The sequence below is a fragment of the Trichosurus vulpecula genome, chromosome 6, assembly GCF_011100635.1.
Source record: "Trichosurus vulpecula isolate mTriVul1 chromosome 6, mTriVul1.pri, whole genome shotgun sequence".
NCBI classification, from domain to species: domain Eukaryota; kingdom Metazoa; phylum Chordata; class Mammalia; order Diprotodontia; family Phalangeridae; genus Trichosurus; species Trichosurus vulpecula.
The window spans coordinates 72,997,098-73,018,079 of NC_050578.1; the positions used below are offsets into that span (position 1 = coordinate 72,997,098).

The 20,982-nt window shown below is 37.0% G+C and overlaps 1 protein-coding gene across 1 annotated transcript in view; it reads right to left on the reverse strand.

Moving 5' to 3' along the window:
* Nucleotides 1–20,982, reverse strand: part of CFAP299 (cilia and flagella associated protein 299) — a 441,174-nt gene that overhangs the window by 309,759 nt on the left and 110,433 nt on the right. Inside the window, exon 3 of the mRNA XM_036763718.1 lies at nucleotides 1,093–1,099. Coding sequence (XP_036619613.1) covers nucleotides 1,093–1,099 — 7 coding nt within the window. The remainder of the gene's footprint in view (nucleotides 1–1,092; nucleotides 1,100–20,982) is intronic.

Below are 20,982 nucleotides of genomic sequence, written 5' to 3' on the forward strand. Positions count from 1 at the left end.
AGCCATAATATTTTCAGGTCTACCAGTTCCAATTCTTTTGGAATGATTTCTACAAAATAAAGTAACTCATTTTAATCAGCTAATGTGAAAAAAATTGCAATTTTTATTGAAATGCCTGAGCCCCTTCTATTCTATTTTGTACTCCGGAGAAGAACCATGAGGAAAGTAGTTTTAATATTGCTTACCCTAAAGGTAAGAGGAAAGAATACCTTGTTATAAAATTTAATGAAATGCAACATACATAGACAAGAGGAAACTAGGCTATGGATGTCAGCTGGACTTGTTGAATCTGAATTAAACTATTTCAGTAGACTTGGATATATATATATATATATATATATATATATATATATATATATATATATATATATATATATATATATGTATGTATATATATATATGTATGTATATATATATATATACACACACACATATATATATATATATTTAAAAGTACTATTGACTATTTTGTTTAAATGTAAAACTTTATAACTAGATCGATATTTTTAAAAATACAGCACCTCCTAAGAAAGGGCTAAAAGGAAATATCTGTTCTGAAATTTAATTAAATGCATAACTTGTAGATTTTCTTAGTCTGCACAATAAAAACTGGAACCCTATTAGTGATGCTTTGATGGATTCCTGATTTTCACAGGAGTAAGTGTTCATTCCTCCTCTCAAGGTGGATTGTAATACCTCAATTTATTACTGCTGTTCTACCAAAATGTTTCCTTGTGGTAGAAAAATCTCTAACAATACTAAGGTTCTTATATAATTAAAATGGCATAAAACAGCCATGTGATGTCTGGGTTGCGTCCCCAACCAAAAAAAAAAAAAAAGAATGTAGAAGCAGAGATTTTTCTTCCTAAGTGATTGAGACATTTTAATAAAAGACTCTTAGAATGAAACTCTGATTGCCCACACCTGTGCATTCTAATAAAAGTTAACATCTAATTAAACTCTCCCACAGATAAACACACATACACACCCACAGACCCAGGATAAAAAGCAAAAAGCCTCAAGAGACACTACTTAAACACAACATTCTTCTCTTTTGTATTTGTCTGAGTAACCACTGACAGCTTCAATTACCTTGTTACTATTATGCAAATGAGATTCAAGGCAGAAGTCATGCACCTGGGCATAGCTCTGGATTTAATATTTCTAATGAGTCCTGGAAGCCTATTCTACAGAAAAGCTCTGCGAACTGCTCAGCTCATATGACAATACATCAGGTGAAAAGCTTTTCATAGATAATAGTTTCAAAGAATTTAATCCCGCCTAGAAGGCTGGAAGCTTAGACCAAGTTGTATGGGAAGTGAACATAACAAAAGTACTTTAAATCATTGAAATGTTTGTTTAGTAATAGAATTCTGTACCCAATTATTTTCAAGTAATGAGAAATTGAAATGGTTTTAGCCATCTCTAAAGAGCTTTCGGTTCAAGGATATTTGGTGTTTCTCAGCTTCTACCCATAAAAACCTAAATCAAAATTGCGGCCTCCAGCTTCCTGGCTTTGTCTCTAGTCTCAGGAATCATGTGTGCAACTCCTACTGGGCATGCCTAATTTTACCAAGAATTTAACTAATGAATAACTCATCTTTTGTCATAGATAGAAGTGATAAAATTTGGATTTTTCTAATTCCATATGCTATAGTGCTCTAAAGTACACCCTCACTGATTATTCATCATCTTCCCTAATTCTGGAAGTCATTAGAAACATAGGGAAAAAATTGGTGGCTCTAATTTTGTGGGCTTTAGAAGTGGAAGGAGCCAACCTAGCTAATGTTAATCAATCCCTTTATTTGGTAATTGAGGAAACTCTCTCCCAGAAAATTTAAGTGACTTCACACAGGCAGTAAGTTGCAGATTCAGAATTTAAACTCTGACTGTAAACCCAGGTCTTTTCCTGTTGTATGTGCTGCCTTCAAAGTTAGGGCAAAATATCAATTGACATTACATTTGAAGCCAACGATATAACAGGGTCAGGCCACACTCGGCCCTTGTACATGCAGTGTACTCTGTGAATAAAATCTCTTGGCAGAAGAGGTTGGTGAGATAGTTCCCAGACCAGAGTGATGGCTTGTAATGGAAGGGCCCTGCTTCCTAATTCAGAGCCCACACAGGTATTTTGACTGCTTTGGTTCCCTTCACCAAAATAACATTTTTGACTATTTGCTGAACTGGAAGAGGACATGCATTCAAAATGTACTAATTGACCAAGGTGTTTTCCTTCCTTTTTTTAAGAACCTTTTTCTGGTCTAGCTTCTTCAAAGGAGAGAGACATGCTGTAAGCTTCTCAATGGGAAGAAGCTTTAGGGCCTACCCAAATGGTGCTGACAAGTGGCTGGTGAATGTGAGTTCTTTATCTCTTGCTTTCTTGCTTTCTTGCTTTTTGGTGGAGTATCAAAGATGGCCATGACCTTGTGAGTGTTGAAATTTTGGAATAATGAGTACCACTGCTGGGTGCTGAAGACCATGACAAGATTTGTCAGAGATAGATGATGTAAAAACTGAGCTCTTCTTCCCAGGTACTGAGTTGATAGGTAGGAAAGTGTGGCTCTTCTCTTTTCTTTCCTGTTTCTCCTTCCTCCCCCTCCTTTTCCTTCTCTCTCCTTCCCCACCTCCATCCCTTAGATGGAGAGGAAGCTTCACAAAGTCTGTTTCTGCCTTATCTTCCCATTAAATATTACTCTGTCTATATCAATTTACATAAATTTGTCAAATGATACTGGGTCGCTAATTACTGGAGAATATCAATGATATAAAGTAGATACTAACTGTAAATGGCCATTTATACAGAGTGTTCCTAAAGTCTGGACACACAGGCAAAAATGCATATGTTCAAGAACATATTTTACTTAATTGGAATATTAACAAATAGCATCTTCAATATGATTTCCATCATTTGTGATGCAAAAGTTGATGCATTTTGCAAGATTCACGTAAACTTGATGCAATAACTCCACATTGCTGTCAATTTTAGCATATTCACTCTTTATGCGTTCAAGTGTGTTGCACCTGTGATCTTCATTTCCATTTTCATTCACCTTCTCCTTTAGCATACCCCAGAAAAAGAAGTCACCGAACAACACCGCAGTGAAATATTTAATGAGATCTTAATGAGATTTCTTATGCATCCAGACTTTAGGGACACCCTGTACTGAGGAAAACACCTAAATCCCTATGTGCTGGTAAATATTTAAAAACCAGCTCTCTAAAAACAGGACACAATTTTAAGTTTAGACTGCATTATTAACATTTTCTCTAACATTTTCTTAAGTCTAGGCAACTGATTAAAAAGAAAAGTGAAACACTGTTTTGTAGTCTTTGCTAATTGCCAAAGTGTAAATTCTCACACACAAAAATTTAACAATTGGCTCTTGCCAGCCCACTGGAACTGGTCCTACCACACCCCCTCTTTCTATCTTTCAGGGTATTTCTTGAATCCTAAGAGGGAGATGTAGGTTTGTTCTAGTAGTGCAAGTTGGGATAAAGATACTCAACCTTCTGAGTGGCAAAGATGGACACATCTCTAAGTTCTCAAAGGTCTGGGGAATAGAATATTTGAATGAGTAGAGAATGAAACCAAACTCTATCAGGTAAGTCTTCTAGGAGATAATTGGTCTTAAACTAAGCTTTGAAGAGAAACCTATCCACTGTTAGAGGATATGTGCTAGACTATTCTAGAAAAAAAAAAGGGGAGACACATTTTCCTGGCATATTGTGTAACCCCAAATAACAAAATTAATGTGCATGTAGATCATAAGATCATAGATTTAAACTAGGAAGGGAATTCAGAGGCCATCTACTTCACCATTCCCTCATTTTATAGTTGAACTGACTTGGGCCCACAGAGCTTAAGTGATTTGACCATGATCACCTAGGTAGTAAGCAGCACAGCCTGGATTTCAACCAGGTCTACTGAGTTCAAATTCAGCACTGTTTCCACAGTACCACACTGTTGTAGCTAACTCACTACAGAACAAATGTTGAGAGGAGAAAGGGCATTGTGTAGTCACAGGTGCAAAATTTCTGAATACTTTGAGTGGTATTACCAAACTCTGTTCTATAGGTGGCAAATACTATGTTTCTTTGCTACTGTGCCATTTTCAATCATCAAGTGTGTGAAATAGATATTTATAATCTAATAAAAAAAAGTAAATCAGTCGAGGTAGACGATAAATAAATTTATAAGGAGTTAGAATAACACACCTACACGTATACATCTATATACTTATATGTCAGTTATATAGTTCAAAACTATAGAATGATTCCACAAAGGTTCCCTTTAATTTTTATAGAAGCTAACTTTTATCTGTACCTTCTGGTCCAAGTTAGTATGTGCTAAATTCAAATGGTGAATCATTTAAAAAATTTAATTAAAGTTTTGATGTAAATCCCCTTCTTATACAAAAGAATGTTTTTGATTTTGCTAATCATGGCACTTTTTTTCTTAAATCCTCATAACAGGTCATATGTTAAAATCTGACAATGAATATCAGTTTCGCAAAATTATGAGAAATATCTTTGTAAATATACTGTGGATATCTTTGTTGCAAATGCGTCTTGGCCTCATTTGTGTTCCACATGTTGGGGCCTCAATGCCATATTATGCCCAATGATGCAGGCATACAGAGATAAGTAGAAATATTGGTTTTCTAGCTAAACATAGGGTCATAGAATTACAGGATCATCCACTAAATATGCCCTCACACTTGTATTGTCTCCAGCACAGATCTCTTCTATGTAACTTTGATCTTATCCAGCAATTTTGTGCATCTTTGCTCATTTTAATGCTTTTTCTACCACCAAGGTTGGACAGTGGATAGAGTGTCAGGTCTGGTCTCAGGAAGACCCATCTTCATGAGTTCAGATCTGTGCTCACACACTTACTAGCTGTGTAACCCTGGGCAAGTCACTCAACTCCATTTGCCTCAGTTTCCTCATGTGTAAAATGAGCTGGAGAAGGAAATGGCAAACCACTCCAGTGTCTTTGCCAAGATAACCCCAAATAGGGTCACAAAGAGTCAGACACGGCTGAAAAGACTCAAAAGCAACAACAACAACGACAACTATTGTCTCTATGAGCACATTTAGTGTTAAAATGCTGGAGTCCGCATGTGGTGGTTCCATTTTCCTTGATGGAGAAAAAGAGTTTATTTTAATAATCTTTGCAGATGTTTTCCAACTTTCATCTGTTTGTTGTTCTCTTTTGTTTGATCACTAAGTGTCCTTGAGATGACTTTGCCTAGCTGGTTCTTGCTCCAGGTTTTATTTTAAATGATTTTACCTTCCATTGTTTCTCTCTTTTTTATGAGGGATGGACAATACTGCTCATAATCTGCCACTATTCTTCTATGTAAGATTTTACAGATGAGTTTATGTTCTAAACTGGTCCATCTTTTTTTCCTGCAACAGCTGTTGGTGTATAATAAGGAGCATTTATTTCCATTGTCATCCTTTTGCAAATACTTATCGTGAACATCACAATCCTGGAGGACCAAATATTCCATGAAAAAGTGTTTTTGTTGTTGCTGTTCTTGGCTTTGGATACATGACAAAAGCCATTTTCACCAACTATTCTACACTTACCTCTCAAAGGAGAATTTATGAGGCATTCTTCATTTAGTTGCAACTTCTTTCTTCTGGTTTAATTTCTAAATATAATTCACCTTCTCTAATAGTCTATTTATTAATTGGTCATTGGTCAAGATATTACATTTAGAATACTAATAATTTATTTTAAATTTATGACAGTCTAAAAGCTTTGTAATTTTTCTCCAAACTGAACTCCTGACTTTCTATATCATGACCCAGAAATTTCTTTATCCCAGAAATTCACTGGAGCCTCAGAATTCCCACTTTGGAAAGTATCTTCTGAGGCTGAGCCTCTCCCTCTGATGGAATGACACTTCCTAGAACCTCCATTTAAAGAGAGCACTCAAGGCAGCTAGATCTTCATTTTTCTCTAGACTTCACTCTGCACTTTCTGTCCCATGCTCCCGCATGGTGCCCCTTATTTCTCATCCCCCTTTTCACCTTCCTTCTATGTGTCATCTTTTCTCATAGAATATAAGCTTCCTGAGAACGGGGACCATGTTTCCTTCTGCTTGTATTTGTATTCCTAGTGCTCAGCAAAGTGCCTTTCATGCTGAGGTAAGTGCTGGAAAGAAGCATAAAAAGACATGAATCCTCTCTCCCTTTTGTAGTTTTACGGATTGCCTTAATCTAAGAATTCTCTACCAAGTGGTTAGACTATTCGTGATTTACCTTTCTATATGTAGTTAAGTGGGTCCTTGAGAAATAGACCCAGTCTGTTGCTGAGACTATACTAGTTGTTTTTTTTCCAATTTGGTAAAACCTACTAAAGCTGACACTCCACTGGCATAGCATTCAAGGTCCCAGGGCCACCTTGAAAATATGGTGAGCCATCAGAGTGGGACTAGGGATATTTTTTAAACTATAAACATTTTAGTGAAGTATATAAATGTACAAGCTACAGATTTGGAACTCATTTTAAAAAAGAACATGTTAACCTGGAGTCTGTAAATTTATTTGTAAATATTTTTACTGCACTTCTACATAATTGGTTTCCTGTATAATCCCAAGTACTTTATTTGCTGCATTATTTTGAAAAGGGGTTTATACACTTCACCAGACTGCCAAAGGATTAAGAACCCCTGATGTAAAGAAAAAAAACAAATGCTAGTCTAGGAATAAGTTTATTTTCATTTCATATAAAATTCAACTGCAGACTTTTCTCCGAGTGCATTGTTTAATTTAGGATTGTAGATCACAGGTAGAAAGGAGCTCACAGGACATCTGGTCCAACTCCTTCATTTTACAGATGAAGAAACTTAATCCCAGGAAGTTTTAGGGATTTTCCCAATGTCAACATATAGTGAACATCATTTTTATTGGGCTATATATGTAGGTGTGTGTATATGTATATGTGTGTGTGTGTGTGTGTGTGTGTGTGTGTGTGTGTGTGTGTGTGTATGTATACACAGCTCTTCATCTTAACACAGAAAAAGAGAAGGGATGATGCCCATCTGTGATCCCTAATTGTTTAATGAAACTTGCAAAACTAACTGTTACTTCCAGAAGACCCAAAAATCAATGTAACTCAGCAACCAAGAAAAACTGGTCACTACCCAATGGATGACACCCTCATCAACCCTTGTTCCAGTGACTCACCAGGTTGTTTTTTATACTCAATTAGTTTCCCTGGTTCCTTGGTGGTGAAATCCTGGCCACTTTTTCCTGCTTAGTCAGTGAAGGAAATCATCCCCCAGGATTTTTTACCATTGAGTGAGTCCCAAATTCTCATCCTCACTCCTGCTCCCATCCTCCTCTCACATTGCTCTTATCTCAGCAGGGTTCAACATATTTTCTAGTGAGTCTTCTTGTTTGGAAAGTCAGGCTGCTAGAGAGTACTAGGCTGAAGATATCTGACCATCCAATCACCCATAAAATGCCCTGGACTGTCTTCATTCATGAGGTCAGCAACAACATCATTTTGATCTAACCCTGCAGGCCAATCCAAATACAAAGGACTGACTCAGACCAATCTTTTGGTACAGGATTGAAATTAGGACAAAATAAGACATTTGTAGATCGTTTAAGAAAAGAAACTTACTTAATGATAATATAGTCTGTTGCTTCTGGTATACAAGGAAATGAATGATGGGAGTTGAAGGTACATGGCTAGAAGAGAAAATCTTGAATTAAAATCACAAAAATGAGTACTGGTATTCTGAGGGGAACAACTGTGTAAGACAGTGATTGTGAATGACTAGAGTTCAGACATTTTTTCATTTTGTTTTCACAAGAAGGTAGATAGTGGGGAACTATGATGGAGAAAGCAATTGGAGCACCATATTTTATTTTATTTTTATTTTTTATTTTTATTCTTTTATTTAATATTTTTAGTTTTCTGAATTGATTTCCACAAGATTTTGAATTACAAATTTTCTCCCCATTTCTACCCTCTCCCCCTCCAAGACGGCATATATTCTGATTGCCCTGTTCCCCAGTTAGCCCTGCCTTCTGTCACCCCACTCTCTCACATCCCCTTTTCCCTTACTTTCTTGCAGGGCATGACAGATTTCTATGCCCCATTACCTGTATATCTTATTTGCCAGTTGCATGTAAAAACAACTTTTTTTTGAACATCTGCTTTTAAAACTTTGAGTTTCAAATTCTCTCCCCACTTCCCTCCCCACCCACCCTCCCTAAGAAGGCAATCAACATAGGCCACATGTGTATCATTATGCAAAACCCTTCCATAATACTCATGTTGTGAAAAACTAACTATATTTTGCTCCCTCCTATCCTGTCCCCCTTTATTCAATTTTCTCCCTTCAACCTGTCCCTTTTCGAAAGTGTTTGCTTTTGATTACCTCCTCCCCCTATCTGCCCTCCCTTCTATCATCCCCCCTTTTTATCTCCTTCCTCCTTCTTTCCTGTGGGGTAAGATACTCATTTGAGTGTGTATGTTATTCCCTCCTCAAGTCAAATCTGATGAGAGCAAGATTCACTCATTCCCCCTCACCTGCCCCCTCTTCCCTTCCAATGAACTGCTTTTTCTTGCCAGTTTCATGTGAGATAATTTACCCCATTCTATCTCTCCCTTTCTCCCTCTCTCAATATATTCCTCTCTCATCCCTTAATTTGATTTTTTTTAGATATCATCCCTTCATATTCAACTCACCCTGTGTATATGTATATTCCCTTCAGCTACCCCTAAGACTGAGGTCTCATGAATTATACACATCCTCTTTCCATATAGGAATGTAAACAAAACAGTTCAAATTTAGTAAGTCCCTTATGATTTCTCTTTCTTGTTTACCTTTTCAGGCTTCTCTTGATTCTTGTGTCTGAAAGTCAAATTTTCTATTCAGCTCTGGTCTTTTCACTGAGAAAGCTTGAAAGTCCTCTATTTTACTGAAAATCCATATTTTGCCTTGGCACATTATACTCAGTTTTGCTGGGGAGGTGATTTTTGGTTTTAATCCTAACTCCATTGACCTCCAGAATATCATATTCCAAGGCCTTCAATCCCTTAATGTAGAAGCTGCTAGACCTTGTATTATCTGGATTGTGTTTCCACAATACTCAAATTGTTTCTTTCTGGCTGCTTGCAGTATTTTCTCTTTGATCTGGGAGTTCTAGAATTTGGCAGCAATATTCCTAGCAGTTTTCTTTTTGGGATCTTTTTCAGGAGGTGATTGGTGGATTCTTTCAATTTCTATTTTACCCTCTGGCTCTAGAATATCAGGGCAGTTCTTTTTGATAATTTCTTGAAAGATGATATCTAGGCTCTTTTTTTGATCATGGCTTTCAGGTAGTCCAATAATTTTAAAACTCTCTCTCCTGGATCTATTTTACAGGTCAGTGGTTTTTCCAATGAGATATTTCACATTGTCTTCCATTTTTTCATTCCTTTGGTTCTGTTTTATAATATCTTGATTTCTCATCAAGTCACTAGCTTCCACTTGCTCCAATCTAATTTTTAAGGTTGTATTTTCTTCAGTGGTCTTTTGGACCTCCTTTTCCATTTGGCTAATTCTGCCTTTCAAGGCATTCTTCTCCTCATTGGCTTTTTGGAGCTCTTTTGCCATTTGAGTTAGTCTATTCTTTAAGGTGTTATTTTCTTCATTATTTTTTTGGGTCTCCTTTAGCAAGTCATTGACTTGTTTTTCGTGGTTTTCTCGCATCATTCTCATTTCTCTTCCCAATTTTTCCTCTACTTCTCTTACTTGCTCTTCCAAATCCTTTTTAAGCTCTTTCATGGCCTGAGACCAATTCATATTTTTCTTGGAGGCTTTTGATGTAGGCTCTTTGATTTTGTTGACTTCTTCTGACTGTACATTTTGATTTTCTTTGTCACCAAAAAAGATTCCAAAGTCTGAGACTGAATCTGGGTGCGTTTTCACTGCCTGTCCATATTCCCAGCCAACTACTTGACCCTTGAGCTTATGACTGCTTCTAGGGTACACAGTACTTTGTCCACAGCTTAAGGGGCTGCATTGCTGTTTTCAGAGCTATTTCTACACAGAAAGCTCTGCCACAGCAGCCCTCCTCTTCCCCCAAGAACAGCCAACCCGGATCTTGAGTCAGATCCAAGCAGGCTCTGAACTCCTGCTCTGATCCACTGCTTAATTCCTCCCACCAGGTGGGCTTGGGGCCAGAAGCAACTGCAGCTTTAGCTCTGGAAGCAGCTTCATAGCTGCACCACCTTCGCCGCCCCCGGGGCAATGGCCGACCATGAACTCCTTTCACTCTGTCCAGCAGTTTTTTCCCCACTAACCTGCTCTGTTGTCTTTGGTGTTTGTGGGTTAGAAGTCTGTTAACTGCCACAGGTCACTGATTCAGGGTGCTATGGCCTGTTCCGCCTGGCTCCTGGTCTGGTTGGTCCCGGCACAGCCCATGCTGGGCTCTGCTCCGCTCCAAGCTCCATGCAATATACCTTATCCAGTGAGCATCCAGGCTGTCCTGGGCCGTAGCACTGCTTCCCTCTGCTATTTTGTGGGTTCTGCAGTTCTAGAATTTGTTTAGAGCCATTTTTATAGGTGTTTGGAGGGACCTGGGGTAGAGCTGTAGGCAAGTTCCTGCTTTCCAGGAGCATCATATTTTAAATGGGGATTAAAGTCATGCTGGAGAGATGGCTGTACTCACAACCAAGTGCTTTCTGCCTAGGAAGTCTCATGATGAAAAATGACTGAATTGTTCTTCCTTGAGATACTTCTGGAACTGGCAAAATGCTTCAGTTCTCCTCTCTACCTACACCCCTGTTTTTATTGTTGCCTACAAATGTCAGGGACATATTTTCTGAGTGTTAGGTATTTGGCTTTTGCTAATTTCTAGGGCTATTCAGTTGTCCATTCTTTCCACTATCAGGTATGAAGTAGCTTTTCATTGACTTGATAAACTTGTTTATCCCCCAAACAGCAAGATTTATTTCTCTCTTTTTTTTTGATCTGGTTTCTTTCTTGTTCAATATTTTATTTTTCCCATTTACATGTAAAAACAATTTTTAACATTCTTTTTTTAAATTTTCAGTTCCAAATTTTCTCTATCCTCTCACCTCCCTCTGCCCAGTCCCGGCTTATACATGTTCAATCATGCAAAACATATTACCAGATTGGTCATGTTGTGAAAGAAAACACAGCTGCAAAAGGGGGAAAACATACAAAACAATATAGAAAGTGAAAAATAGTATGCTTTGTTCTGCATTCACACTCTATCAGTTCTTTCTCTGGAACTGGATAGCACATTTCATCATAAATCCTTTGGAATTGTATTGAATCATTGTGTTGCTGAGAATAGGGAAGTCATTCAAAGTTGATCATCAAACAATATTGCTGTTACTGTGTACAATGTCCTCTTGGTTCTGGTCACTTCACTTTGCATCAGTTCATATGTCTTTTGAGGTTTTCCTGAAATTCACCTGCTCATCATTTCCTATAGCACAGTAATATCCATTACAAACAGCATGATTTCTTAGTAAGATCCTGTCTCCTTATTCAAAGTCTTCACAATGAACTTGGACATCATATCATTCCTTGTTTATGTCAGTGCTATTCTAAGTTGAAGTGGTAAGATATTCAAACCCTGGGTGTCTAAAATGGAATTCATTGTTTTCCTCTCTTAAATATATCTTTCTTCGAAACTTATCTATTTCTGTTGAAGACACATCCAACTTTCTAGCCATCCAGACACACAACCACAGAACCATTTTCAATTATTTCCTTTCCTTCACTAGCCATATCCAATTACTTGCCAAACATTGCTATTTTTTATGTCTGTAATTTTCTGTTCATCTTCTCCCTTCTCTCTACTGACATAGCCACAAAAGTGGTTTAAGCCTTTACCACCTCTTGCTTGAACTATTTCCACAGCTTTCTAATTGATTCCGGAATGAGTGATTGAATGAATGAAGAAAAAAAAACATTTACCAAAGTGATTCTCATATGCCAAGCACTGTGCTAAAGGCTGGGAATATAAATATAAAAATGATGTAGACCTTGTCCTAGAGGAGCTTACATTCTAATAAGGGGAGTCCACAGATAAAAGGTAATGGTGGCCAGAGAGAGTTGTATTGGTTTAATAAGTCAGAGAGATATGAGTGGAGGTAGAGGGACTCCATTGGAAAACATTCCTTTTCCAGTATCGATGGCTGTATTGATTTGATTTTTGCTCCCAAAGAAAGAGGTGAAAATCAGAGGATGGCTGGATAGAAGAGGCAGGCAAAATGTCACACCTTACTCCTTGTGTGACCTTGGATAGGTCACTAAATCTCTCTGGGCCTCCGTGTCCTCAGGTATAAATTGAGGGGTTGAATGACGTGATGCATAAGGTCTCTTCTAAGTCTAAACCTCTAAGCCAGGAACTTATTTTCACATGAATAAAATAACATTTCTTCTTTGTAAAAAAAAATTTAAGAAAGTTATAAACTCCTTAAGTAAAATATAATACCAGGCAGTTATTTTATCATTTCCAGAAATTTCCTGAAAGAAAATCTAAAAATAATAAAACAGGTTCTAAATTAAAGGGGAAATGGTCAATAGTCTAGTGGTTAGAACTCAGGATGGAATCTAGTAGTGTTTAGTTTCACTCCCAGCTCTGCTTCTTGTTAAGATATGACCTTTAATTTATTATTTAGGTTAGTTATAATTTAATTTATCCATCAATTCCAAAAAGTCATTTTGACTACAAAGATAAAATATGTTTAAATTAAAGGAAAGGTGAGAGCACATGATTGGCAAAATGGTGGGGTAGGGTTTTTTTTTTTTTGTCCATAAACCACTTTAACCCAAAAGCCTCAGAAAAAGAAATTATGGATCAGGTATAGAGTAACTAAACTTAAGTCCAACATATTAGAAGACAGAAATACTTTAATAGGTAAAAACCTCATGAAATGACATTGGAGAACTTAAATACTTAGAACACCCACTCACTTTACCCACCTCCTAGCACACTCATGAAGGAGTGGGAGCAACCTCCCAGGCTTATACTTTATGGCCTGGCTATGGGGGCTCTTGTCCAATCCCACTATTCCAATGAGACATCTTAGATCTCCATCCCTTTATCCCATAAAAAGCAAGAAATACCACTTCCATTTGGCCACCTGAAAGGTAGAATAAATGGTGAAGATTCAGGCAACAGAGAACCCACAACAAAGTCAGGCCAGATGAGACAGAGTACGTGTAGCTGAAGGAAAGGGAACCAGAATTTACTCTGAGTAGGAATCTCAGCCGGCATAGAAACTTCCCTTCCACTCCTCCTCCAGATAGGAGGATGAGTATTCTTAATCTGATAGGTTGGATAAAGGAGGAGAGTGGGTAACTCTGTGCAGTAATGAGAGCAGTACAGACCAAATAATGAGCAGAGAAAACAAAGGCAAGTGATTCAGAATAAAAAAAAATACTGAAAGCCTAACAATGACCCAAAATATTATTGTTATACTTGTTATACTAAGCCTAATCATCAATTTAAAAAGATCAGCCTTGGGGTAGAGTCAAGATGGCTTATTAGCAGAAGTACAGTGAGCTCCCTGCCTTCTCCTAGCCCTAAACTAAGGATGTCCAAAAATAATTATAGCTCTTTTTCGTGGTGGGAAAGAATGGTTACTGATGGGGTGCTGATCAATTGAGGAATGGCTGGACATGTTACAGTTTATGAATATGATGGAATTCTATTGTGCTGTAAGAAATGATAAAGGGGGATAGTTTCAGAGAAACCTGGGAAGACTTTATGAACTGATGCAGAGAGAAACGAGCAGGTTCAGAAGAATAATTTATATAAAAACAACACAGCTAAGTCAAACAATTTTGAGAGATTTAGGAATTCTGATCAGTGTAATGACCAACCACTATTCCAGACAACTAATGATGAAATATTCTACCTATACACACCTCCTGACAGAGAAGTAAAAAATGCCCATCAATTGGAGAACAGCTAAACAAATTGTGGTACATGAATGTAGTGGAATGTTACTGAGCTGTAAGAAATAATGAATATGATGAATACAGAGAAGCATGGAAAGATCTACATGAACTAATGCAGAGTAAAATAAGCAGAACCAAGAAAACAATATATACAATGACTATAATGTAAATAAAAACAACCACACATGCAAAAATCATAAGTGAATATAGCAAAATTATAAAGATTGAGCATGACTCAAATGAAAAAGCATGAGAGGCTACCCACAATCTGCCCTAGAGGTATTACACATTGAACATGTTTTTGGATTTTTTTCAGTTTATTGATCAGTTGTACTTATTTTTCTTCTTTGTTTTGTTTTTGTTTTGTCTTTAAATAATGCTATTTGTTATATGGGATGGTTCTGTGGAAGGGGAAGGGAGGGACACTGAGGAAAATCATGATATAATTAAGGAATCAATAAAAACTTGTTTTGAAAAAGAAATCAATAAAAACTTGCTTTAAAAAAAGAAAATATACAGAGTCAGGAAACGGAGAGTTCTGTTCAAGGATCTGCAAGGGAACCAGTGCCACCTGAAAGAAGAGTACCTTGTTAGGGTGGGAGGGAAAGCACTTGAGAGATGACTGGAAAAGTTGGTGGTTGGGTTAGGGGCTTTGCTCATAAAACAGAGAATTTTCTATTTAATCCTGGAGGTGAGAGGGAGTTCCTGGAGTTTATTGAGAAGGGTTGGGGTGGGAGCCAGGGGAGATGTTTGTGGTTGAGTAGAGGATGGATTAGAGTGGATGGATTACTAGGTTTGCAGCAGAGTGAAGCATCAGGAGATGTTACAAAGGTCGAATCGATAGTATTTGACAAAAATTTGTAAATGAGGGATGAGAGAGTAAGGAATCAAGCATGAAACCTAGTCTATGAATCTGGGGGACCAGAAGGATACACTAAACAGTAACAGGGAAATTTGGAGGCAGGGGGTGGTTTCAGAATAGAAGATTGTGAATTCAGTTTTGGACACTGAGTTTAAAATGTCTACATCTAATAGGTAACTGGAGATTTAATGCTGGAGTTCAATAGTGAAGTTAGGGCTGAACAAGCAGATTTGAGAATTGTAAGCATAGAGATTATAATTCACCGTATGGGAGCTAACGATTCACCAAGTGATACTGAGAAGGACAGTTTTAGAGAAACCTAGGAAGCCTTGTGTGAACTGGTCCAGAATGAAGTCAGCTGTACCAAAAGAACAATTTACACTACAGTAACAAAAAGAATGTAAGAAAAAAAAAACGACAGATTTAAGTAATGACCAACAACATCTCAGAAGACTGAAGATGAACTACCTCCTGACAGAGAAGAGATACACTATAAAATGAGACAAGTATTTTGACATAAGGTCAATGTGGAAATTTGTTTTACTTGACTATGAATAGCTGCTACAAGGGTTTTGTTTTTATTTTTTTTCAATGGGGGGTATATGGATTAGGAAAACTAGTGATAAAGAAGAAGGAAGGAAGGAAGGAGGGAAGAATAAAAGGATATTGGTGCCTTTTTAATAAATAGAAAAGGACAGAAGGAAACACAGATAAACAGAACAGCTTTGAAAATTATCTGTTAAATGTATATACCTAAAATGAAAGGCAAGATTTATGTAACAGAGATTCACAGTTTTATTTACAATTCCCTTTTTCTGTTCTACTTTGTATATGGAAATGCTCATTTTCTGTTTTCATATTTTAGCATTATAAAAATAAACCTTTAAAAATCATTAAGCAATAGCCTAGGTTTTGAATGCAAAATTCTATGCAGGAATGATGCATCCTTCCTAGAGGCATTTAGGTGGTGCCCATAGATCAATGGATCTGGAGTCACAAAGAAGTGAGCTCAAATCCTTCCTCAGATTCTTATTGGCCATGGGATGCTAGGCAAATCACATCACCTGTCTCAATTTCAATTTCCTCATTTGTAAGCTAAGGATATAAATAAATAGTTCCTATCTTACAGGCCTGTTGTAAGGATCAGATGAGATCCAAATTGGTTGCAAACTTTGCAGTGCTGTATAAATATTTGCTACTGTTGTAAAGTTATTATTAAGCTCGACTTAGGGATTATCAATGATTTTAAGTTATTACACTATACTTAATAACTGTGTTATTTTTCTATGTCAAAATTGTTATTTTCCTTCTCTTCAATGGGCTTTTACCACTTCCAGCTGTACAACAAGCAGATTTGGGTAGCTATCTTATTAGCAGCAATTTGCCTGTTTTCATTTTTTAAGTAGATACAGTCCACTTCCATTTGGTTATTGGAATGAATTAGAACTTTTAAAGGACCAAGGGAAACTAATAAACCACAGTGAGCATGTAGGCGGCTTGGCAGGGATAAAGAGGGAAAAAATAACCACACCACTTCCTGTGGTTAAAGCTTGAGAATGCCTTCCAGAACAGACTGTACCAATATTGTGAGGTTTGTTGGACTCTGATTGATGGGAATCGGAAAGACACTTCTTACATATGTGCCTGGCTTCCAGTAGGATGCTCATACAAAACAGATGGGATTTATATTTTTATCACATACAATTGAAAACTGTCATTGAATATACCACTAGATGCCATAGATAATTAAATAGTTGTGGAAGAACAGAATTATTGGTACTTTGATAGTCATTTCAACACAACAGGCTACAGCAACAAATGAAAAGATTTAGCATACAGATCTGGTAGAGGTCCAAGGCTTTATGCACCTAATTCAGTATAGTCTTATTAATTTTGGTTAATACTCTATTAAATCCACCCATATTTGTGTAGTTTTTTTAAATAAAATATAGGCTCTTGCATGGAAACAGTTCTTAAATTTAAAGTATTTCTCTATTACTCTACTATTTGGAAATACAATGTTGAGTAAATTCAAGCTAATTTCCCTCCTTTTCATGTCTTTTAAAGCTGAAAACCTATTGCATTTCAAACTTTTGGCTACTGTGCCGCATTTTCAGCAGTAGTAATGTGTGAATGAAGTGACAGAATCATCAACAATGGCTCTACACTTTTTGCTTTAGTGCATTCAACACAATGGTCATCAGGATGCAGCTTTGCATCTTCTCTATTATGAGGCTTCTTTCTTGGAGAACTTTGTGAAATAAGAAATGTAGGGACATCTTGAATAGCTCACAAAAGCGATTATGAAGTAAAACTAAAATTACTTTTCAAAGAAATAAGTAAATGAAATATACACATTCTTTATGAACCAGGAACTCAATAAATAAATCAGCCTTTACCATAAAAACATTTCAATCCTTTAATGGATTTCATTCATGAGAATATTTCATCTATCCAAATCATATACCATCCATTCTTTCTCTTCTTGTGTGATTCAACCTATTATAACAATTTATTCACATACAGAAATTGTGTAGGCATCAGAAAATATTCACTTACACAAAAAATAAAATTGGTAATATCCCTTGTACAAGGAAAGCACGTATGGGTTTTCCTGCCAAGACGACTGCCTTGATGGGAGGTTGACTGTCAAGTTTCCACATACTTACTCCAGCAAAATCCTAAAGTTTGCACAGACCAAATAATGACTAAAAAGATGAATGAGAAACAACAGAAAGGGACTTCTTTTACCCTACTGATGCACAAAAAGTCAGCCAAAGGCTCAAAGGCAATTGGAAAGGGGGCCTTGCCAGAAAGGCCTCTGAAAGCATAGGGTAGCACATGTATATAGTATGTGTGTATGTGATATATGTAATATGTATGTAGTATAGTATATATATGTTTATAGTATGTGTGTAACATAGTATGTATAGACGCTGTGTATAGAATATATAGAAACTTTTTTGTGGTGGCATAGAATTGGAAACTGAGGGGATGCCCATCAATTGGAGAATGGCTGAGCTAGTTGTAGTATATGAATGTAATGGAATATTATTGTTCTATAAGAAGTGATGAGCAGGCAGATTTCAGAACAGCCTGGAAAGACTTACATGAACTGATGCTGAGTGAAGTGAATAGAACCAGGAGAACACTGTACACAGTAACAGCAACATTGTGAAATGACCAGCTTTGATAGACTTAGCTCTTCTCAGCAACGCAATGATCTAAGACAATTCCAAAAGACTCATGATAGAAAATGCTATCCACACCCAGGGAAAGAACTATGGAGTTTGAATGCAGATTGAAGCAGACTATTTTTTTTTCTCTCTCTCGTGGTTTTTCCCTTTTGTTTAGATTCTTCTTTCACAACATTACTAATGTGGAAATATGTTTAATATGATTGTATATGTATAACTTATATCAGATTGCTGCCATCTTGGGGAGGAGGTGGGGAGGAAAGAGGGAAAATTTGAAACTCAAAGTCTTATAAAAGTGGATGTTGAAAACTAAAAATTTGTTAATTTTTTTTAAAAGGAAGCATAAGGAAGCCTCCCAGAAAGAGCAGAGACATCAGCCAATTAGCCTGCCAGGCTCTATCTGGAGACAAGAGTGAGGGCTCCCCTGACAAAGCTCAGGGTGGTCAGAAGCCTCGAGGAGTAGAAGCAGACAGACACAAGTGCATTACTTTAGTCTTCAGACTGGAGTAGCACAACTCCAGGGTCTCTCAGGTCCCTAAGTGTATTTCCTGAGATACCAAAAAGGGCCTGAAGATCATGCACTCTGAATCTGAAAAATCATGGAGGCCTAACCACAAGAGGTAAATGTCAGGGATGTAGGAGGAGACCAGGTGGAGCTAACTATCTCATCAAAAAGCACAGCAGAGGGGATGGAGTTTGGCCCAGACTCAAAATTCCAGTTCAGGAGCCAAAGGCTGAGGAGATAAGTAAGTCTCAACTAAACAGTCTCAAAAATTCTTCCAAATTTAGAGATCCAAAGTAGGAGAGAGTAACTCTCACAATGACAATCAGAATCTCAAAGAAAAAAAAGTTTTACCACAAATAAGAATACTTAGAAGAAATGAGAGTAAAAAAATTGAAATGTTATTGTGTATTTAAAGATTAAATAGCTTATAAGAGAAAGTGATAAACCTTAACCAACAATGAATTGTCTGAAAAATAAAGTAGTCCAAACAGTAATCAATAACTGTGAGTCAACCAGAAATATTAAAATAAAATAAAAAGGCTAAAAAAATAGAAGAAAATGAAAAGTGTCTGATATTGAAAACAACTGGCCTTTATATAAAGGGTCAAGGGCAGATAATTTAAGAATTTTGGGACTCCCTGAAAACTATAATTGCCTTCCCCCTTCAAAAAAATAAAAACCCTAAACCCTAGACACTATTTTTAAAGAAATCATAAATGAAAACTACTCAGATCTATCAGAATCCAAGAGAAAAGGGAAGATAGAAAAAAAACACTGATCACCTCATACTGAAAGGAACCTCAAAGAAGAAATGTTCCAGGACTGTCATAAATCAAGTCCAAAGCTTATCATCAAAGAAAAATAGTATAATCATCTAGAAAGAAGCAGTTTGAGTACCAAGGATCTACATTCAAGGTCACACAAAACCAGCCAACATTTTACAAAAAAAGAGGAGTTCTTGGACTATGAGTTTCCAAAAGGCAAAAGAGATAGGCTTACAGTCAAAAATAAATTATCCTACAAGGCTGGGTATAAAGAGGAAAAAAATGAATAGTTAATTCAATAGAAGACTTTAAAGCATTTCTGGTGAAAAGTCAATAGGTACTTGAAAAATAAACTAACAGTCCAGAGGAAACTAGAAAAGTAAAGTTATTTGAGCAAGAAGAAACTTTATTATGATGTAGTGCTAAGAAAATAATGGAGGAAAAGAAATAAGTGTTTCTTCAAAACTTTAAGGTCTTCAAAGGGTAGTGAGGGAGTTAAATCAAAAGAAGGGGGCTGGGGGTGGGATGGACTGGTTCTATTTTGAGGTTTCAAAAGAGATACCTTAGTGTAGATAGAAGGATGCTCATAACTGAGTAGAGGAGAATAAGACTTGTCTCTGGAGTTAGACTACATGGATTCTGATCCCTGGTGTGCTGCTTACTACCTGTGTGACCTTAGGTAAATCACTATCTATACATGGTAGAATTAGGCTAGAGAGCTTTTTGAGGTCCTTTCCAACTCTAAATCTTTGCCCCTACAGCGGCATATTCTATTATATTAGCTCAGAGCTGAAAGTCTGCATGCTAGTGCAATTAGGATGCAGGAAGTAGAAAAAGCAGGGCACTTACACATAAAGGTCCTAGGTATTTTATTAGTAGCCATAAGGAGCCCAAATAGTTAATCCCCAGGGCAGACTGAGCCCAGAGCCTATGTACTACCCAGACACCTTTGGCACTTCTACCAGTATAAGTGGTTGATAAGGTCCTGTGATTCATCACCCTACAGCCATAGCCACAGGTGATGAATCTCTTCAATCTCACTTAAACCTTCCTATAGGAAACACCTTATTAAGTGTTTCTCAAATAACTCAAATTTAAACTGATTTCACAATAATTCACTAGAATGTCACAACTGCTAGCCTAGGCAAAAATAATTTCAAAAGACTGGTGCCTAAAACCTATACAATTATGCCTATGTAGCCCGTGACTACCTTGAACAGGTAAAGAAATGAGTAGATTAAGACAAAGCCTTACTGAAATGCAATGAAACACATTCAGCAACATGAAAAATTCATTTGTGCCTATATGATATTAAACAAGTTTATTTTGTATTTATTTTATTCATTCATTCACTCATGCATACATTCATTCATTTAACAAGGTATTATTAAGTACTGGGCTAGGCCTTGGGGATACCAACAGAAATGGTCCCAGGTCTGCCCTCAAGTAGCTTATTGGGGGGAGGAGAGGAAACATGAGAGGTAGCATTTGAGCTAAGTTTTGAAGGAAGGATTCTGGAGTCAGAGGTGAGGTGGGAGTGTATTCAAGGCAGGGGGCAACAGCCTGGGCAAAAGTCAATTTGTTGCACAATAAACCTGGAAACGTAGGATAGGAAAAAAATACAGGGCTCTGGAAGCCAGGCGGAGGGATTTACATTTTATTTTAGAATAAAAGTTTGACACTGGTGTGCCTTACTTTA